The following is an 18,459-nucleotide window of genomic DNA, read 5'->3' as shown; positions in this document are numbered from 1 at the left end:
GTCTTTGTCCTCCCCTGTTCCAGTGCAAATTAAGCCCCTGCCCCTCCCTCCGGCAGGGAGGGGCTGCTGGGTGTGAGGTTTCTCCTTGGAAGTCAGGAGCATCCCAAGACTGGGCTGCCTGGTTCCCAGGGATTTGTGTGTGGTGAGGTGTGGCACTGAGCCCTAGAAATAGAAAAATATTCTATCTGCAAACATTCCCGAGGGGGCTGGAACTCTCTTATCTACAGCTCCCAGATGCCAGCCTTCTGAAGTCACAACCTCTCAAGCTTCTCTGACGTCCTTTGCCGACAGCAACTTTTCCCTCAGGCTTCCTACTAATAAGCAATGCAGGCTATTTCTAGTAGAGAAACAGTTTACAGCACCGTGCAGTGGTTAAGTGCACAGACGAGGGGACAGATTGCTAGGGTGGAAATCCCAGCTTTGCCTACAAGCTAAGTAGACTGACAACTTGAACAACTCAGAGATGTCACTTTTTTTTTTTTTCCCCCATCTGTAAAAGGGGAAAATACCAGTACCTACCTCTCAGGGTTGTGGAAACCAACACACAACGCACACACAAGGTTAAGTGCTTACAACAGTGCCTGACACACAATAAGCACTCAATAAATGTTGGTATCATTATTTAGAAGGATTTAGGAGAGAAAACACCTTGTACCCGGTTTGGAGGCAAATATGATGCCTTTCACTTAAAAGAGAATGTAATCTGGAAAATGTCCTGCTTGACTTAGTTGGACCAGGAGACACTTTTCCTCGGTGTTGGGAGAACATCTTTAGATGCCAAGTTTAATCAGTGGTAGGAACTTTGGGACCATCCTGGAAGAGGAAGGGGCTCTGATGAGGTCACTCATCACATGGACGCAGAGCATGATTAGAAGCATGGCTCTTTGGCTTCATGGCCTGTGCTCTGCCTTTGCTCTCCTGTAGATAAACACAGAGGTTTCAAACCCTGTATGTGTGTGCTTGTCAGGGCCTTGCCCTTCTCAGCAGTGGCCTTCCTCCTGGTAGAGTTTCTCCAACTAGATTTCTTTTTCTGGAAACAGCGATGAATTCTTGGTTACAAATCCAGGATAAACACACACACACACTACACAATAGACTCTCCTTTTTGAAAAAAGCACCCTTTAGTTAGAGAGCTGATTTTATTCAAGCTGCACCACAAATACAAAATAATTACCAAAATTCTGGCTACCTCCTCCTCAATAAACCTTAAAAATAAATGTGCTCTGGGGGCTTCCCCGGTGGCGCAGTGGTTGAGGGTCCGCCTGCCGATGCAGGGGACGCAGGTTCGTGCCCCGGTCCGGGAGGATCCCACATGCCGCAGAGCGGCTGGGCCCGTGAGCCATGGCCGCTGAGCCTGCGCATCTGGAGACTGTGCTCCGCGGCGGGAGAGGCCACGGCAGTGAGAGGCCTGCGTACCACAGAACAAAAAAATTTTTTTTAAATAAATAAATGTGCTCTGAATACTCAGAATTCACTTAAACTATGAAAAACTAGCATGACAAGTGCCATTTTCCCCGGCTGAGGTTCACCAGGGTGACCTTCAGAACTTGAAAAACTTTGATGTTTCGAGCAAAAGACTTTTACGTAAGTACGTGCATCTCATTCAATTGGGGTTTTCCCTTAGCGAGGACTTGCCCGATGTGCCGGAAGTAGGGCATCCAGTTCTCCCTTTATGAACATACCCCCAGTTTTGCCAAGCAGCTCACAACATGAAAAGGAACCGCCGTGGCAGGAGAGTTGAGGAAGTGAGGGAAGAGGCTGTTAGCACACGGCCGGCCCATCCAATACCTGCCCTTTGTTCCAGGCTCTGCACTCAAACCTTCCTGGAATCCCAGAAAGACTTGGCCAACAAGCCAGCCTCGGAACTTCAGGCAGCCTCTCTGAGCCAGAGTTTACGTACAGTAAAATTTTCCCTTCAGTCCAGCCTCATCATCAGTGAAGCTAGAGCTCTAGGTATATAAATGAAGCTAAAAATCTACGCATCTCTAAGAATGAGCAGAAATCATATTATTTGCAGAAGCCCTAGTAATACTGTCACTCAAATCCATGGAGGCCAGAGGTGAGCAGAAAGTTACCGTTTAAATCAGAGGTTTCAAACGGTGACCCATGGGTGGGCAGTGTGTTACACATGTTTCTGTCTGACTCACACACTGTTTAAAAGATTCTTAAAATCAGCTGCTAATATTTAAAAGGCAGGAGGTTTCATATGATCATCCGGATCCCCAACTTCTTTTACAAATGACTGAGGCATTACATTTGTGGACCCTGATTTAAATCTTCATGGAACAGAAACAATATTTCCCTGGGAGCCAGGAGGCAAGGGTTCTAGCTCGACCACTAATTGAACAAACTGCTTCTCCTCTCTGGGTCTCTTTTCTTCTTCTTTCTTTCTTTTTTTTTTTTTTATAACAAAACAAGAGCTATTGTTTTTCTAAAACTATAATTCACTTTCTAGATAAGCAAAGCAAGTCCAAGGGTAAAAAAATGATATAACTCCTCTAGAAATCACACCGTACTCTGTACAGTTAGCCAGGTGGGAGAAGGTTTTAAAAATGTTTCAGTATATATATATATATATATATAACTGGTAACACAAAAGATTATCCAAACTATAGGCGTCGGTATAAAAGCCATGGTAACTCAGAAAGAGGAAAAGCTGTTTTTAAAGGAACAAGTGCTCTGTCTCATATACTCGGGAAGATGGAAGCTGCCCACCACCAGATGCTGAACATGCAGACGTGCCGCGTATCCATCTGCCATGGAAATTTCCCTATTTCCACATTCTCATCTTGTAGTTTTGAGGGTGAGCATGCCACGCCTCGGCCGCGGAGGCTTTCTGCTCCAGCGGCTTCAGACAAAGTTACCATTAACTCCCCAACCTGCAAAAAAAATTATTTGACACAAAGGATTCCAAAATGTCCTCCTCTCCCCCTACAAGCCCACAAACAAATGGTACAGGAATGAGGTCAGAAAGGAATCCCCCGCCTACCAGGCCCCTGAATTCATTTACCTACCTCAGAGCCCATTCAGGGGAAGGGGTGGGACCGGGAACAAGAGACCCTTGGAGGCCAAGTGGAGTTTGGGGGTCGAGCGCTACATTACAAGATCTGACAGGCCTTTGCCAGCCTTCAGCTTCTTTGTGTCTCTCACATAATAGAGAAACACAAACTGAGCAGCACACGATCTGTGGTTACACCCTTGGACAGAGCGCACTCTTTGCAAATGCTAATAGTATTGTAGCATCCTGTCACCCGGGAACACAAAAAAAGGATGTTGATTTTCACATGAACCAGAACAGGCCCATTGTACACAAGTTGGTGACCAACTTGTAGTATCTGCACATCAAAAGCCCAGCCAATCATAGGGTACACAGCTGGCGAACCACACCAACCCGGGCGCCTGTCCCAGAGAACGAGATCCTAATGCCCCGTCCACCGCTACGGTGACAAAACATAGTGCTTTTGACGTGAATGCGCCCAGTCTAAGGATCCTGATTCAGCAATTAGTATAATTAGTAAGAACGTGTCTCAGATATTTAAAAAGAGAAATCTGAATGTATGAAAATGGGCGTGGCTTCGTGCTCTTGCCGAGAGCCTTGGGTATGGCAGAAGCAGCAGAGGGCAGGGATATTCAATTAGGCACTCATACTAGGGGGGATCTGATACTGGACTAGAGAAACTGACGAGAATGTTGGCAGGGAAGTATTTATTATCTATTCCTATCCTAATGGTCCTGGGAAACTAGAAAGCCTCAGGGCAAGAAAATTAAATAAAGAATATAAATGATATTCCTGAAAATAAACTTAGAGATTGTAAAGGCTTCTGTTAATAGCTTTCCTTTCAAGTGCTAAATTTATTAGAAATCAAAAGCCAGTCAAAATTTGGGAAAATAAAATATGCAATCAAGGTTTTGAAAACTGGGGTAAAAATAATTCTGCATCTTAACAGTTGGGCTAACTCAAAAAGCATTAGAGAATCTGTAGAGGTAAAATGGGAAAATTAACATGATTAACATGTTAAGGGAAAATTGCAGAGTATTCATTCTCATTCCTAAGGTCTGGGGTAGACCTGAGATTAAAAACCCCTGAATCTCAGTAACACCTTTTCCCCCAGGGCCCGGTAGGAAACCATCTCTGCAGGGATTTCTATTCTTGTGGTGCAACAGAAGCCTCATATAATTAGGGAAAACCATCCTAGGGCATTTCTGTAAAGTTAGCTCAACTTGCACTTTCTAGGTATATCAGTGCCCTAATATACTCATAATCTTATAAATTAATTTTCCTAAAAGTATATTTGAGAGAGAGCACGTTTTAGAAAGTGCGTAGGCTTATAACCAGATTTGTTTTCCAATTTAGACTCCGCTAGTCACTGGAATGACCTTGGTTATTTAACTTTTCTGAGCTTATTTTCTCATCTACAAAAATGGAAATAATACTGCCCGTGATAATGGACGCATAACATAAGACATACTGGCTCCTTTGCTCTAGATTTCAGTTCTTTTATTCAAAATTTAAAAGGAAAGTCAAAAACGTTTCACAGGATTAATCCTTGGCAAGATAGGATACTGACCATTAAAAAGGTTTCAGGGGGGTCTCTAGATAGATCCCCAAAGGCTCATGGCAAGCGACAGTACACTGTGTCCTGAGTCCCGCTAAGACCTTTATACAGGCTCTTACTCAGGGTGTGCTGCCACCCCTGCAATGGCTGTGCACCTTTTCTCCCAAAACACATCAAACACAGCCCCCTCGCATTAGCGCTGCTCATGGCGGTGGGGAGGCGGGTTCACCATTACTGGGCGTGTGCTGTGCTGTGCTGTGTTAAGGTATAGGTGACTCCTGGTTTTCACTACATATACGTTGATGGCAGACAAAAATGATATACATTCGGCACCCAGAGGGATTGGCTGTGAGCCAGGTGCAGTGGCGCGTGCCGGTAGTCCCAGCTACTTGGGAGGCTGAGGGCAGAAGGATCCCTTGATCCCATGAGTTCCGCGCTGTAGTGCGCTGTGCCAATCGGGTGTCTGCACTAAGTTCGGCATCTGTATGGCGACCTCCCGGGAGTGGGGGACCACCAGGTTGCCTAAGGAGGGGTGAAGCGGCTCAGGTCGGAAACGGAGCAGGTCAAAACTCCTGTGATCAGAGGAGTTGGTTGTGTACCACTTGGAGCATCACTGGCTGCAAGTGTGAGGACTTTTGACTTAAGCCCTCTAGACAAATACAATTTTTAATGGAGAAATATTAAGTATGGCATTTCGTTAATGACTCACGACGACTTCTGTGTTAAGATGTATGGAAAAGAGAGATTAAAAACAAAAATGGAACACAAACTAAGGGAGCAGAGAAATGGACAGGTTCATCCCTTAAGAGGTATATTAATTTCAATATTTCCTGGTAGCTGAAGCAAAGAAACAGGTGAAGTCTTGAGTTCTCTTTGACAGAAGGGAAGCACCATATGCGTTTGTCTGTAGTGGGCAACTTTGCTGGCACTGAATTATCTAGTACTCCTTACTTTAAAGAACTTAAGTGATAACAGAGACATGTCATTAGATTTTACTACTGCAAAAGCTACTCTGTATTTTGTCAAATAGGTGCATCATACAGTGTTTGTCTGCAAAAGCCAAGGGCATAATACTAGATAAATTAAGAAGTCGGTAAAGGTAAGTAGTCCATGTGGTACTGCTTTCTGATGATTTGGCCTAATTCTCAGATGAACTTTATCAAAGCAAGAAGATGGAGTTAACCTATTCCCTACATACTTTCTCACAAATGTTAGAGGTCTCACAAGCTTCTGGCAAGCGTTAGATCACGTACACCATGAACGTATTTTTTGACAAGTGGATAAAATTCTAATTTCCATGTTGTTGCTATGATTTAGTTACTTGAAGAGTAAGTAGCAGAACAGACATTCTGCTTTGAACTCTAAGGAGTGAAACTTGTATTCTTAACACAACCATAAGATATGCCTCTGTGGAGGCTGCTGACAGTTTCACTGGATCTTCAGTGAGGTCTATGGCCTACATTTTTTTTTTTTTAAGACTTTTTGCATTTTCTCAAATACTTGGATAGGAACCAGGCTACACCTGGGTTAATTAGTTAAAAACAAAACAAAACAAATAATAAGAATCCTTTACCACAAAGAATAAGGAACTGATTAAAAACATTTAAAAGCTATAGTTACCCCCTATCAGTGACCTGACCCCAAATGAACCTTAACACTGATCCTATAGAATGTGAACAAAACACACAAGAAGGCTTTCAGAGGGTGATCATATACAGTCTCTCATTATCAAGCTGGTAACGACTCTCATTTCAAGATACGTATTTAACCCAATGCCTTATGATGTATGTTTTTCTTACCCTTATTTTATAAAACTGTCTTCTTCGGGCTGAAGATCACTCACATTTAAACTGTCCCGGCACTGTTCCTGCTTTGCAATCTTTGACAACTTTTGGAGTGTACCTGTCTTAACTCTTGTAAGTTTTCTACATCTATCAGCTTAGCCTAATATGTGCAGAAATTATGACTTAGTTATCACAAATTGGGTATTTTATTGTTTAAATTTTATTGAAACAATAATTATTATTTTAAAGCACATTGGGTAATATAATTAAATAATGCGTCTGTGTTATTTACAAGCACATGGTAGCTACTTCACTTGGACAAAGATGTTAACTCTTCAGCTGAAAGTATTAGAAGAAAACACATAAATTACCCTATTAAATCTTCAGGAAGTAAATTCTTCAAACTCTCTTGAGCCATGAAGATTTTGAACTTGAAGCGCACAAAGGATGAAAACAATTTAAAATGCAACTAGTTTTGGGGCCTCAAACTAGGATTGGTCTGTTAACGCTGACGAGTGAAATAACTGCTCATATGACTGAAATATGTTCTTCCTTATAAACCTTCTAAAGGAAGTCAAAGATTGTCTTGACACCTATTCACCAGAGATACACCACACTCCAGCTATTGTCTACCACTTATGGAAGCAATCTTGACTTTACAGTCTTTTCCTGGTTTTGATTTTAGCCAACCACATGAATCCTGGAGAAGACACACCCATGCTCTGCCTTATTTTACACATCTAATGACCACCAAATCTTTAATAAGCATCATGTATGAGCAAAGTTCTGGGAAGAATTATAAAATAAAAAATGGGAGCTCATAATCAGGTGGTAGATGGAATTAAGTGATCTTTAAGGTTCCTTCCAGTTCTAAGACTTAACGATGACTTGTGAGTAAGCCTCATATATGACCGAACATGTTAGCATCATTAATGAAAATGGTGGCCATGGACTTCCCTGGGGGTGCAGTGGTTAAGAATCTGCCTGCCAATGCAGGAGACACGGGTTCGATCCCTGGTCCGGGAAGATCCCACGTGCTGCGGAGCAACGAAGCCCGTGCGCCACAACTACTGAGCCTGCACTCTAGAGCCCACGAGCCACAACTACTGAAGCCCTTGCGCCTAGAGCCTGTGCTCCACAACAACAGAAGCCACCACAATGAGAAGACCGCGCACCGCGATGAAAAGCAGCCGCTGCTCGCCACAACTAGAGAAAGCGCACGCGCAGCAACGAAGACACAGTGCAGCCAAAAATAAATAAATTTAAAAAAAGAAAGAAAGAAAATGGCAGCAAAATGCAATTAAAAACATTTAAAAAATATATTTTACCAAAGAAAATACCAAAATGTATTGACAAGTATCAAGACATGAAAAAGAGCATTGTTAGACCATAAATTACAACTGTGCAATGTGAGGCATGTGAAATTCAAGCATTCAAAAAAGAGCTACCTTTAAGAGGCTTGTTAGACCATGCATTTGGTTATACTGTGAGGTCAAATTATTTCCCTAGGTGCACAGGTTTCTCTCTCTCCCTCGTTAAAACAGAGACAACTTAAAAACTGTTCTCCAATAAGAGAATTATAACATGACTTCAGTATCTTTAATTACTCATCTACACAAATGACCTTAGATCAAACACAGGCGAAATATAAATTGCAGTAATATCTACATACAGTGTGATGGTTTTTAAAAATAATACGAGTTCATTCATAGTTCACAAGTAAAAACAAGGTTAAGTTTTAAATATTTAAACACAAAGCCATGATTATTCAAAAGGTAAGCATATTTATGAGCACATTTCTATACTGCTAAAGTTCCTGAAACTATAGCATATACCAGCTTAGAGAACTGAAATTTAAAAAAAAATTACTTTGATCCCCTTTATTGGTAAACTAAAACACCATTATAATTTTTTCACAGATAAATACCTCTAAAATAAATAAAAAATAAAATTATTAACTAGTTAAGGGATTTACCTTTTAAACCTACACTCTGAATCTTATCATCATGTGTAAAATTCCCAAATTATAAGGTCAGGAAACACCACTCTGCAATGTTCCCTACTTATTTTTACACTATTCATTTGCATCTGGAGGCTAAATAATTTGCGGGAAGGAGTCTGCTGGAGTAAAGCCTGGAAAGAGGGGATAATACAAAGAAAAGAGAATATAATTAAGCCACTAAGAAAGGCTGATTGCTCCGCCTATAACTAAAGCTCAGCTGAACTATAATTCAACCGTGAAGCTGCAAGAACCGCTTGTTTCCTGTCATGATTTGCCTACACAGTTTGATTTTTTAAATTGATACCCGGACCGAGTAAATTTTAGATATAATCTATTTACAGTTGTTCAGTCTTCCATGCAGAGTTTTGTTCATTCTATTCTTTGCAAATTCTGACATGAAAAACAAATGATTCCTAGTCTAGTTAGAATTTAACTTCTGTATATTGAATTTGTTTTTATTTGTTAAATTTGTATACTTCTGTAGAGTGATTTGTTGGTATCTGAATCATTTGTAAGTTCTGAACTACAGACACAATACACAGGGTTTACTGTTGAGAATCTGAATTTTATTTTTTCCTTTTAATAACATCTGCATTTAATAAATACCTGGCTTTTGGGTGGGGAGGGAAGCATGCTTAGTGTGAGACTAGCCATAAAGGAAAAAAATGTATAATCCATGAAAGAAGTTGTATTACTGAGGAGGACGGGGAATATCTGGACTCTAATGTGGGATTTTAAATAATATTTTTATTATCTATTTATATATTTAAATTACAAATACTGATCTCAAAGAAATGGAGACATCCATCCTCCCTCCCCCACACCTTTCTTAAATTTATACAAAGAGATGCAACAGTAGTACTGACTTAACATCAGCGTTTTTGCTTGGGGGCAATCTGTAGAAATACAGCTGAGGGCATTCTTCCCTATCCATAGCTCACAGAAATAAACATGGTCCTATTTCTTTTTTTCTTTAGAAATAGATTTGTAGTTATAAAGTGGTTGTGTTTTACAACTGCAAAAATATTAATTAATCATTGCATGATGTTTGCCTTCCGTGAGGGTGTTTACCCACTGGTCAACACTGGTTAGAGGTAGTTAACCGGTAAGGTCATTTCCTAACCTTTGCACAGAACACCGGGGAGCTCTACTCCCTTTCCATTCACCCACTATCCCTAGGTCTGAAGGATACAGAAACGTCCTTGACTACTCAAGCTCCCAAATAAAGTATACTGCTACTAGCTGCTTAAAACTGGACCTACTTTTCTTACCAACCAGTTTAAAACAAACAGTTCCTGAATTCTCAATTTCGGAAATATTTTGTGGTATACTTTAACCTTCCATATTAAGTGTGAGATCTTGATAGAGATCACAATAAAGAATGTAGATGTTAAATTAAAAAAAAAATGTGGGGTGGCAAGGGAACTGTTACCAAAACATAATTTCAAGAAAACTGTAAAATTAAGTAAACTGTAAAATAAAAACTGTCACACAAGGGGCATTTTTATTAGAATAATAAAGGCTTAATGAAATGGCAGTAAAGAGCAGAGTTAAATGAGAAAGACATTTAAAGTAAAAAATGGCCTATTTCTTTGCTTTTAAGTCCTTTAGCCAATAAAAAAAATTATATAAAAAAATGAAAATGATGTGAGGATATTACTGTAATTGAACTGCAATGAATTAAACTTTATATTTTTCTTTAAACATTCCGTGAAGAGGTGGATGGTCAACACTATTCTAATTGTTGAAATAATTTCTATTTAAAATACAGTCTTATGAAAGAAGGCTTTTTTCCTGAGGCCTAGCTGCAATGTTTGACAATAGCTGAAATTAGTCTAAACGAAATTAGTCAATTGATTATTCTTAATCTTTCCTATCCTATGTCACAAACCAAAAGCTCTGTCAAACGGTAAAAAAAAACACTGTTAACAAGAAAGCCTAGCTCAAGTATACAACATCCAAAATGAATGAATTTCAAATGGGTAGAGAGAGTACAAAAACATCAACTGAATCAAATAGGTAAGCTGCTACTCACTTAGCTTCTACGGCAACTTCTAAGCTGTCAATGAAGGGTTGAAATCTTTCACTGAATGTACACGGAATTGTAATACAAATTAACCTATTTGAGGGGTTTTTCTGTTAACTCGCTTTCTTTCATGAGACGAATATAAACTGAATTATCATGGTCAAATAGTTTCTGGATATAGAACATTACAGATACAGACAACAACTCAGCAGGTTACCATCAATTTATATACAATTGATAGCCTTTAGAAAATTGCCATCAGTTTTATTTCAAAACACCTAGCATTCTTTTTCTGGAAAAGAAACTGACATTGAGTAACATCAGCTAATGAGTTAGCTGAACTAGTGCCACTACAAATCAGACAACAAGCAGGAGAGCGAGCTTCTTATCTTCAAGGACTGAGCCTACTGGCCGTACCAAGTTAAATTATCCCAATTTGTCACTTTAATACAAAAAAAAGAGAATGTTAATGCCATTTCCACTGCTTTTCCATTGAAAAGGATGGTTAAAGTGCCTCTAACACGCATAAATTATTTTTATTCCATGACTTTATTTTATGTTTAGAAAGGTGGAATAGCAGAAGAAAAAAAAGGCAGGACAAAAGGCTCTGGAGTTTTCTTTCTTCAGATGTGTGCAGAGGTGATTATATTATGAGTAGGAGGTCTGTAAAAATAAACAGAATTTTCATTGATAAATTTAGGTCTAGGGAGACAAATGTAAAATTTCTAAGTAAATTTTACTACTGCATGATCATAAAAATGTTGAAGCTTAACTGCCTAAGTTTGCTAGTTTTATTAAATTTAAAATATCCACCACCAGAACAATATAAAATAATTTTTATCAAACATGACGTATGAATCAAATATTGGACTTCATCTTCAGCAAGTATCAGAATTGGTTACTGAAAATGATCAGGCTGAGTAACTCCATGCATCTTAAAACTGTCATTGCAAAAGTGTTCTTTAAGATGCTTGGTAACTTTTATTAAATGGTCAGAATGAAGCAAGGCTACAATTCTGCCAGATTTATTCTTTTAAATGGATTTGCAGGATACAAAATATATCACCTGTCCAATTCACAGATATATGTAACAGTTCGTGGCATACAGAGTAGAGACAAGTAGGGAACAAAGAAAGTTGGGACTATTTTCCTGTACACAGCCGGCCTCATAGGACTGCCCTGGCCTGCAACTGAGGCAGACACTCTGGCAGGAAAAGGCATGTTCCCAGCAGCAACAGTAACTCCAGATGTCACACTGATCAGCTTAGGGAAGTGACAATGACTGTTCCGTAAAACACTGGTTGGCTTTGGGCTACCTTATTTCATTGAAAAGACAGAAACATACCTTATATTTTTAATGGGGTTTCTGTGAATTTTTCCCCAAAAAAGCCATATGTGTAAACAAAGACATCAAGTAAACTGGTGTTTATGAAGAGAATCTCCAAATCCAGAAGACTCTCAAAATGTTACTAACGTTAACTACTGATAGTAATAATGATGAGGAGGAAGACATCGTAACACTTTACGGTTTTAAAAGAAAATTTTCATACATTGAAGTTGTATAAAACATTTACAAACACAGACACTTAAAAACACTGAATTATGTTTGGTCTGAGTTAAAGATGATTGATATTTAGTTTCTAGATATATTTTTGTACACACCCATACATCAGTCTTAACTTATGAAAGAGACAAACAAAGTAACAAAGCATTATTCTAAAGCTTTTAACTCCTTCCTCTCTCATTCATTGCTGGTATACTGTTCTGAATGATGTTGGTCTGAGCTGTGCTTCCCTTTCTAGCTTGCTTTCTCAAATATATCGCCCCTACACTACAAGAAAGTAAGGAGTCTGATTTAAGGGCCTTTTCTGAACAGAATGCATCTAGGGAGAGAATGAATCTTTCACATTTCTACTTTCACTTCTGACTGTGTTGCAGGCTGCCTATAGTGTAAGGCTCACAGATAAAGTGAGTAATTAAATATTTCAAATTAATGATAAGGTCTTAATTATAGCATTTTTCCCTTTCTCAACTTCTTCTATAAAAGACTTACTAATTATAATTCTTCACCAATAATTAACAATTAACTCTGCTATTAAGGGAAGTCTTCCAATATACAATATTTTATTGGGAACTGCTTATAATGCCAGACTACAGAATTAAACAAGAGCCCATATAAGAAGAGTCCTAAATTCTACAGCTATCTAAGTTACTTTAAATTGAAAAATGGTTTATTTAAATGTTTTTCAACGTTGAGAATAAGATTAAGAACAATTGTTAAAATTTTTAGTCAAGACAAATAAAAAGCTTTGCAAGTGAACATATACACAATTATCCATTGAATATGAACAATGAGAAATAAAACAACGAGAGCTAAAGCTCAATTCTTCACATACAGAAACTCTATGAGCCACCTGCACACTATGAATTATCTTAGCTTTATTCACCTTTCTTCTGTTCAAAGAGTTCTAGAGGATATTTTTAGTTTAGCCACAAGGCAATCAAGTTATTCAAAGGAACATCATACATACAAAATTTAGAATCTAGTTTCAGAAATTCCTCTTTTTTAAATTATTTAATTACATTAAGATTATTATTAAGGAACAAGTTGGATATAAATAGAATGATAAACTATTAAAATAAGTCTAAAATACAAATTTTGTGTTTAGTCATTACCAATGCAGTAAGAGGTTTTTTACTCACTTATTACAATTTATTTCTCCTGATGAAGAGCTTCAATAAAAGCATCAAGTTTTTCTTGAATTTCTCTAACTTTCTCTGTGGAGATAAAAAGAGATAATAAATTAGTTAAAAACAAATTTATTTTTCAAAGGCATCACAAATCATAGAAGATAAATGGTTTGGGATACTTTAACGACTTGGGAAAAGGGGGGAAAATTACCTTAGCACCACACTCCATCTTATAGCCAAATAAAGTTCGAACAGATCATGTAATAGCAAGAGCTTCTAAATTTTTGGAAGGCGAGGAGCGTGGGTGGGGGTTTGTGACAGATACCTTTGAGGATTTAATACAAGCTGTGGATCCTTACACAGAAAAATGCAAGCATAGATAAATATACCATTACGTATAGAATTTTAAGGAGTTGTCAGATTCTCTGGAGTCTAACCAAGGACTCACAGTTAGCATTATCTGGAACAGAGGAAAATATACAATAATGAAACCACTTTTTAAAATTAGAGGAGAGCACAGGTGAGTATATAACTGGCCTTCAACTGGGAAATGACTTTCTAAGTATGAAGTAATGGGAAGAGTTACAAAGATCAACCAATATGACATTAAAATGTACCCTTTATATGTCAAAATGTCCTAAAATTGAACAGCAAAAGAAATTGTACGAAATATTTTCAACAAACATGAAAAAGGAAATAACACTTTAAAAAATAAAAACGTACTTTTCTTGCTGTGAATGAGGAAAGGAAAGTTTAAAAACACCAGAACCACTGATGACAGGTTTACATTATTTTATTTGATTTTAGGCTTTCATGTTTATAGATGTTCAAATAAAATCTACAATTTCTCTCTGAAATATAAAAATTTCCTTCAAAATGTAAACTATTCACAGGACACACGCCTATCTCTTAATATTAAAAACAGAAGTCATGATTTATTCTACTTCACTAACCTAATCATGCAGCTCCCATTTTAAAATACAGGTTATAGTAAGCATGGTGACAAATATTTTTGTCCTGTTAACACAATTTAACATGTTGGTGAGAATTATCAATTAAAGTGAAATGACTAGTTCAAAGCTGGTGATCTAGAGGCAAAACTGCAAAGCATTCTACTTTATATCTTAGAGAAAAAAACATGTAAGAGGTATTAACAGTCAACATTTATATTTCCCCCCGCCCAGAACTTCATGCATACTTTATTTGTTGGTAGTCACTGAATGGCTGCATAGTGCAAAGCCTGTATAAGACAATATTCTCACTCTCATGATGTTTATATTCTTTTTCAGATTTTTTAAAAAATTGAAGTATAGTTGATTTACAACATTTCTATCTTTTAAAAGATACAAATTGTTATCATTTAAAAATAATCTGAAATTGAAGATACAAGTATCCCTCTTTAACAGTGAGACAGCATTTGTGATGAGGAGCCAATAAAAAGAACTATCCTTTTTGTAAATTCTTATTAGCATTGCAGGAACTCAACACAGCCTACCAGAGTTGCATATAAAGAACGTAATGTCTTCATCTTCTTCTTCCAGTAATTCAGCACTTCTAATTCTTGATATTAGACCGAGACTAACACACACCAAAAAAAGCCAGGGGAGGGGGAATCCCCTATTGTTTGTCAAATTATTTACTGAGAAAATATGATTTTAGTTATCACAAAGGCAAGAGTAACTCCTTATATATAAAAAATTAAACTCTTGGAAGTTTAGTTTGTACTTTTTGGTAGTCTGTTTTGTTTTTTTTGGTTGTTTTTAAACTAGCAGTCAAACCAGTAAACATACTTCCTTTCTCAAAATAAGGCCACATTTCTTATTTTAAAAATTATTTCATGTAGTTGCTTAGAAACAGTTCACCTATTTTCTTCATTGAACATTTAGAGAATTCCAGATACTATAGGCCATCAGTTGAACAATTTTTAAAGGGGATTGGGAAACAGGTGGAAAAAAGTTTTCTAAACTGTCTCAAAATTTTGGAAATGGATGGGGTCTTTAAAAAATCATCTAGCTTAAATAGCACAAAACATGGAAATCTAAAACAAGTGTTCAGAGCCTTAGCAGCTCTCTAACATTAGACTGAGAACTATTTCTACTTGGGAAAACTGTATTGTCTGAAGAAAGGAAATCATTCTATCTGCTCCATGATCAGAGTACAATCAGGCAGCTGAACGGCCAGCTCTACCCATCCTTTTGCCCTGTCAATGACCTCTATGTTCAGCTGGACAGACTATCTGTGAGTGAGTGATACAGTAGCATTACTCACAAGACACTGTTCAGAGCAACATCTATTTGTATTGAAAGAAGCCAAGGGCCACTCTGATGCATGTGCCTAATTGTGGAATCTGAATCAAATTCAAATTCTTCTAAAATTAGAGATAAGTGATGTTTTTTGTAAATGAAAGTTAAAAAAAACTAATAATTTAAATATGAAAACCACAGAATAAAAAATTACCAAATTTCCCTTTAAAAAGCTTTTATACAAAATATTTTACAATCGGAATATCAGGACACTGTACTGAAACCTCAAGAATGACACAAAAAACATTAGTAAGTTACTAGGAAGTAATGCGGGGAGAGGAGAGAAGAGGATGGAGGTAAATGTTAAAAGAAAAAAGAATAGTTGTGATAAATGTATCCTTTTAATACTAAATTGAAAAACTCACTTCTTCATTCATTCCTTCACTTATACAATGTACTTAATGGAGTGACATGGGGACACACATTATACCCTGCCTTTGAGAAGAGTTCCTTGCTTACTTTCTACCTCTCTCTAAGTCTGTAAGTGTCTACTATGCTTTGCGTGATGTCAGATCCCACATTTCATTTGGTCCTCATACAACCCAGCAGGTTTCACTGCCAGAGATGAGGACATTAAGCCTGGAGAGTTAGGCTTGTCCACACTCCTCCAATTAAGAAACACATACTAGATCTGCTACCATATGCAGACTCTAAATGGTAACAAAACAAATGCTATTATTTCAAATGTATTTGGTGAAAGGTTTATCTTTTATGTACGATAAGACATTTTGATAAAAATTGGGGAGTGAGATAGTTACTGAGCACCTCCTAAGTAGTTCTGTGCCTAGAAATGTCTAAAAAATGTATACTATGCTACCATACTCGGATGAATATTATTACCTCTTGAGGAGACTAGATCTATACACACTTGGAGAGACCCTTGGAGAACAATGTAAGAGTAGGAAACTGGCCCAAAAAAGTTTAGCATCTTCAGTGTCTACAACAATGTCTGACTCATTATATATGCTCAATAAGTATTTGATAAATGAAGTTCCCAAAAGCATGGCATGGAAAATGAGGGCTGCAGGTTATCAAGAAGGGAAAAAAAGCACTTAACATGCTTCCTGGATGTTACGCCAGGATCACAAGAGCTAGAGCAAGTCTGAGAACGGGAGGCAGGGTATACACTGACAACGAAGATCAAAGAAAGCTGGTGGGTCACCTGAACCACATAAAGCACCAAGGAACAGAGAATACTCAGGTCTTAGAACACAATAGCATTTTGTGGGGGCGGTGGGGGGGGGATAGGGGGTGGGGTGAGGGACAACTTAATTATTGCACCTTAAGAAGGCTAAAATATGCTGACTACACAAGCACACACAAGCATGATTTCATGCTTTGCAAGGAAGCTATATTACAAATAATATAGCAGCATTATTTTCCATATTTGAATTCATTCATTTTAAATTCTGATGTAAGGTTCCAGCACTGTCTTGTATACCAACTATGCCTCTGGCTGCACAGAAAACTGAGTTATGTGTAAAAATCAAGTTGGAATGTTAGCAACTAACACTTAACACTTTCTGATCCTTCCAAATTAATGTCTCACTATTACAGTGTTTTCAAATCCCCAAATATTATGGTATTTAATTTTTTCACCATTAGAACTTACTTTCCCACAGAAAAATGTGTATATATTAGCATGGCTAATTATAGAGCAAACTCCTTTTTCTATTAAATATTTGCAATAAATATTTATATAGTTAGAGAATTCTTATAAATTTGTGATTTACTTGATAAACTAAACCAACTCAGGAAGGGATTAACAAACTGCTATTTTTGTTACACTGAAATAGCCAATTCCACATGTAGTGAATACTGAGTCTACTTTCCATTTGTCCAATGTTTACTTAAAAGATGAACAATTTCAAACATCAATTCATTGTGCTTCTTGATTGAGTCATGAATATTTCCATAATCCCCAACTCATAAACCGTCAGTCTCAGTGAATGAAGTTCCTTCTCTTTTTTCTTTTCTTCGGATGACCTGACACTCATTCACGTTTTGGGTCTCTTTATCTCCACATGAAATGATACTGCTACTCTCCTTTTTTTTTTGAGACTGCTGATACTTGCTCTAAAAGTCTCAAATACAGACTAATCTGTAATTAGGATTTGAATACACTGTGAATACCAAAAGGCCAAACCCGGGAGAAGGTTCACTTCAGTGGTTAATAACAGTTTAGAACAGGAACAAAGAATCACACACAAAACACTACCACATGAACTGAAATAAACCTTTTACAGCTTTTGATGTTTTTAGAGAAAGCATAAAGAAACGAGCTGCAAACTTACTAATGCAGTGTATTTTAAACAAACCACACATCCAAAGATCCAAATGTACCTAGCAGAACTCCTTCATAACATGCTGCATACACATTTTGTACCAAGCTTGAGGACACCTTGTAGGTGAGATTTTGCTATAAAAAGCTGTTCACTAAAAGAAGGAATTCTTATTATGTTAGATATGTTGTTCCTAAACAGGCTTGCTTTTCATTAGACAATTACACTGTAAGTGCTCTTTAGAAATTCAGTATTTAAAGGAATCATCTAGGGAAACAGGCAAAGAAAACCAACAACAACAAAAAGTGAATAACAGACCAGATTCAAGAGTCTCAAAACTACAGTCGAAATCTTAGACTTAGTACAAGAAAAGATGTACACCTCTTACAGTTGAAAGGAAGAGCCAAAGAGATACAGAGTTAAAGATGTATAGCTAAATCTAACACTTATCTTCTGAATCTTGGCCCTGTAGTGTTTTTTCCCTACAAATAGGTATGATTATTTTTAAACAGACTCATTAATGAAGACAAACAGTATACTTTTGCTTGTTAGAGAAGGAGGAGGCATCGTTTCCTATGTCCTGGAAAGCTGTTTGAGACTTGGACAGTAATTGTAAAGCTGGGTGGGGTCCCAGACTTCCAGGAGTCTGTGAGGTGGAAATAGAGTTCTCTGGGTTATTTCCATTGTTTCAAAAGTTCAAATGGAAATCTTTGTTTGGGCCAGAATTACATTTACTCTTGTAACAATTAGTTATTTAGGCTGATTAAAGATATAATTGCAATTCTATGTTTCAAATTAAAACTACGTGCATTGTA

General features: G+C 37.5%; 1 protein-coding gene across 1 annotated transcript in view; it reads right to left on the bottom strand.

Annotated features, from left to right (window-relative positions):
• The window catches only part of OPA1 (OPA1 mitochondrial dynamin like GTPase), a 105,046-nt gene that overhangs the window by 965 nt on the left and 85,622 nt on the right, over positions 1 to 18,459 (bottom strand). Inside the window, 1 exon segment of the mRNA XM_007457597.1 lies at positions 3,370 to 3,437. Coding sequence (XP_007457659.1) covers positions 3,370 to 3,437 — 68 coding nt within the window.

This window comes from Lipotes vexillifer, unplaced genomic scaffold, assembly GCF_000442215.2.
Source record: "Lipotes vexillifer unplaced genomic scaffold, Lipotes_vexillifer_v1.1 scaffold425, whole genome shotgun sequence".
Taxonomy (NCBI): Eukaryota; Metazoa; Chordata; class Mammalia; order Artiodactyla; family Lipotidae; genus Lipotes; species Lipotes vexillifer.
Note: the sequence above shows the minus strand (reverse complement) of the source record. Positions and strands in the feature narration are given on the sequence as shown.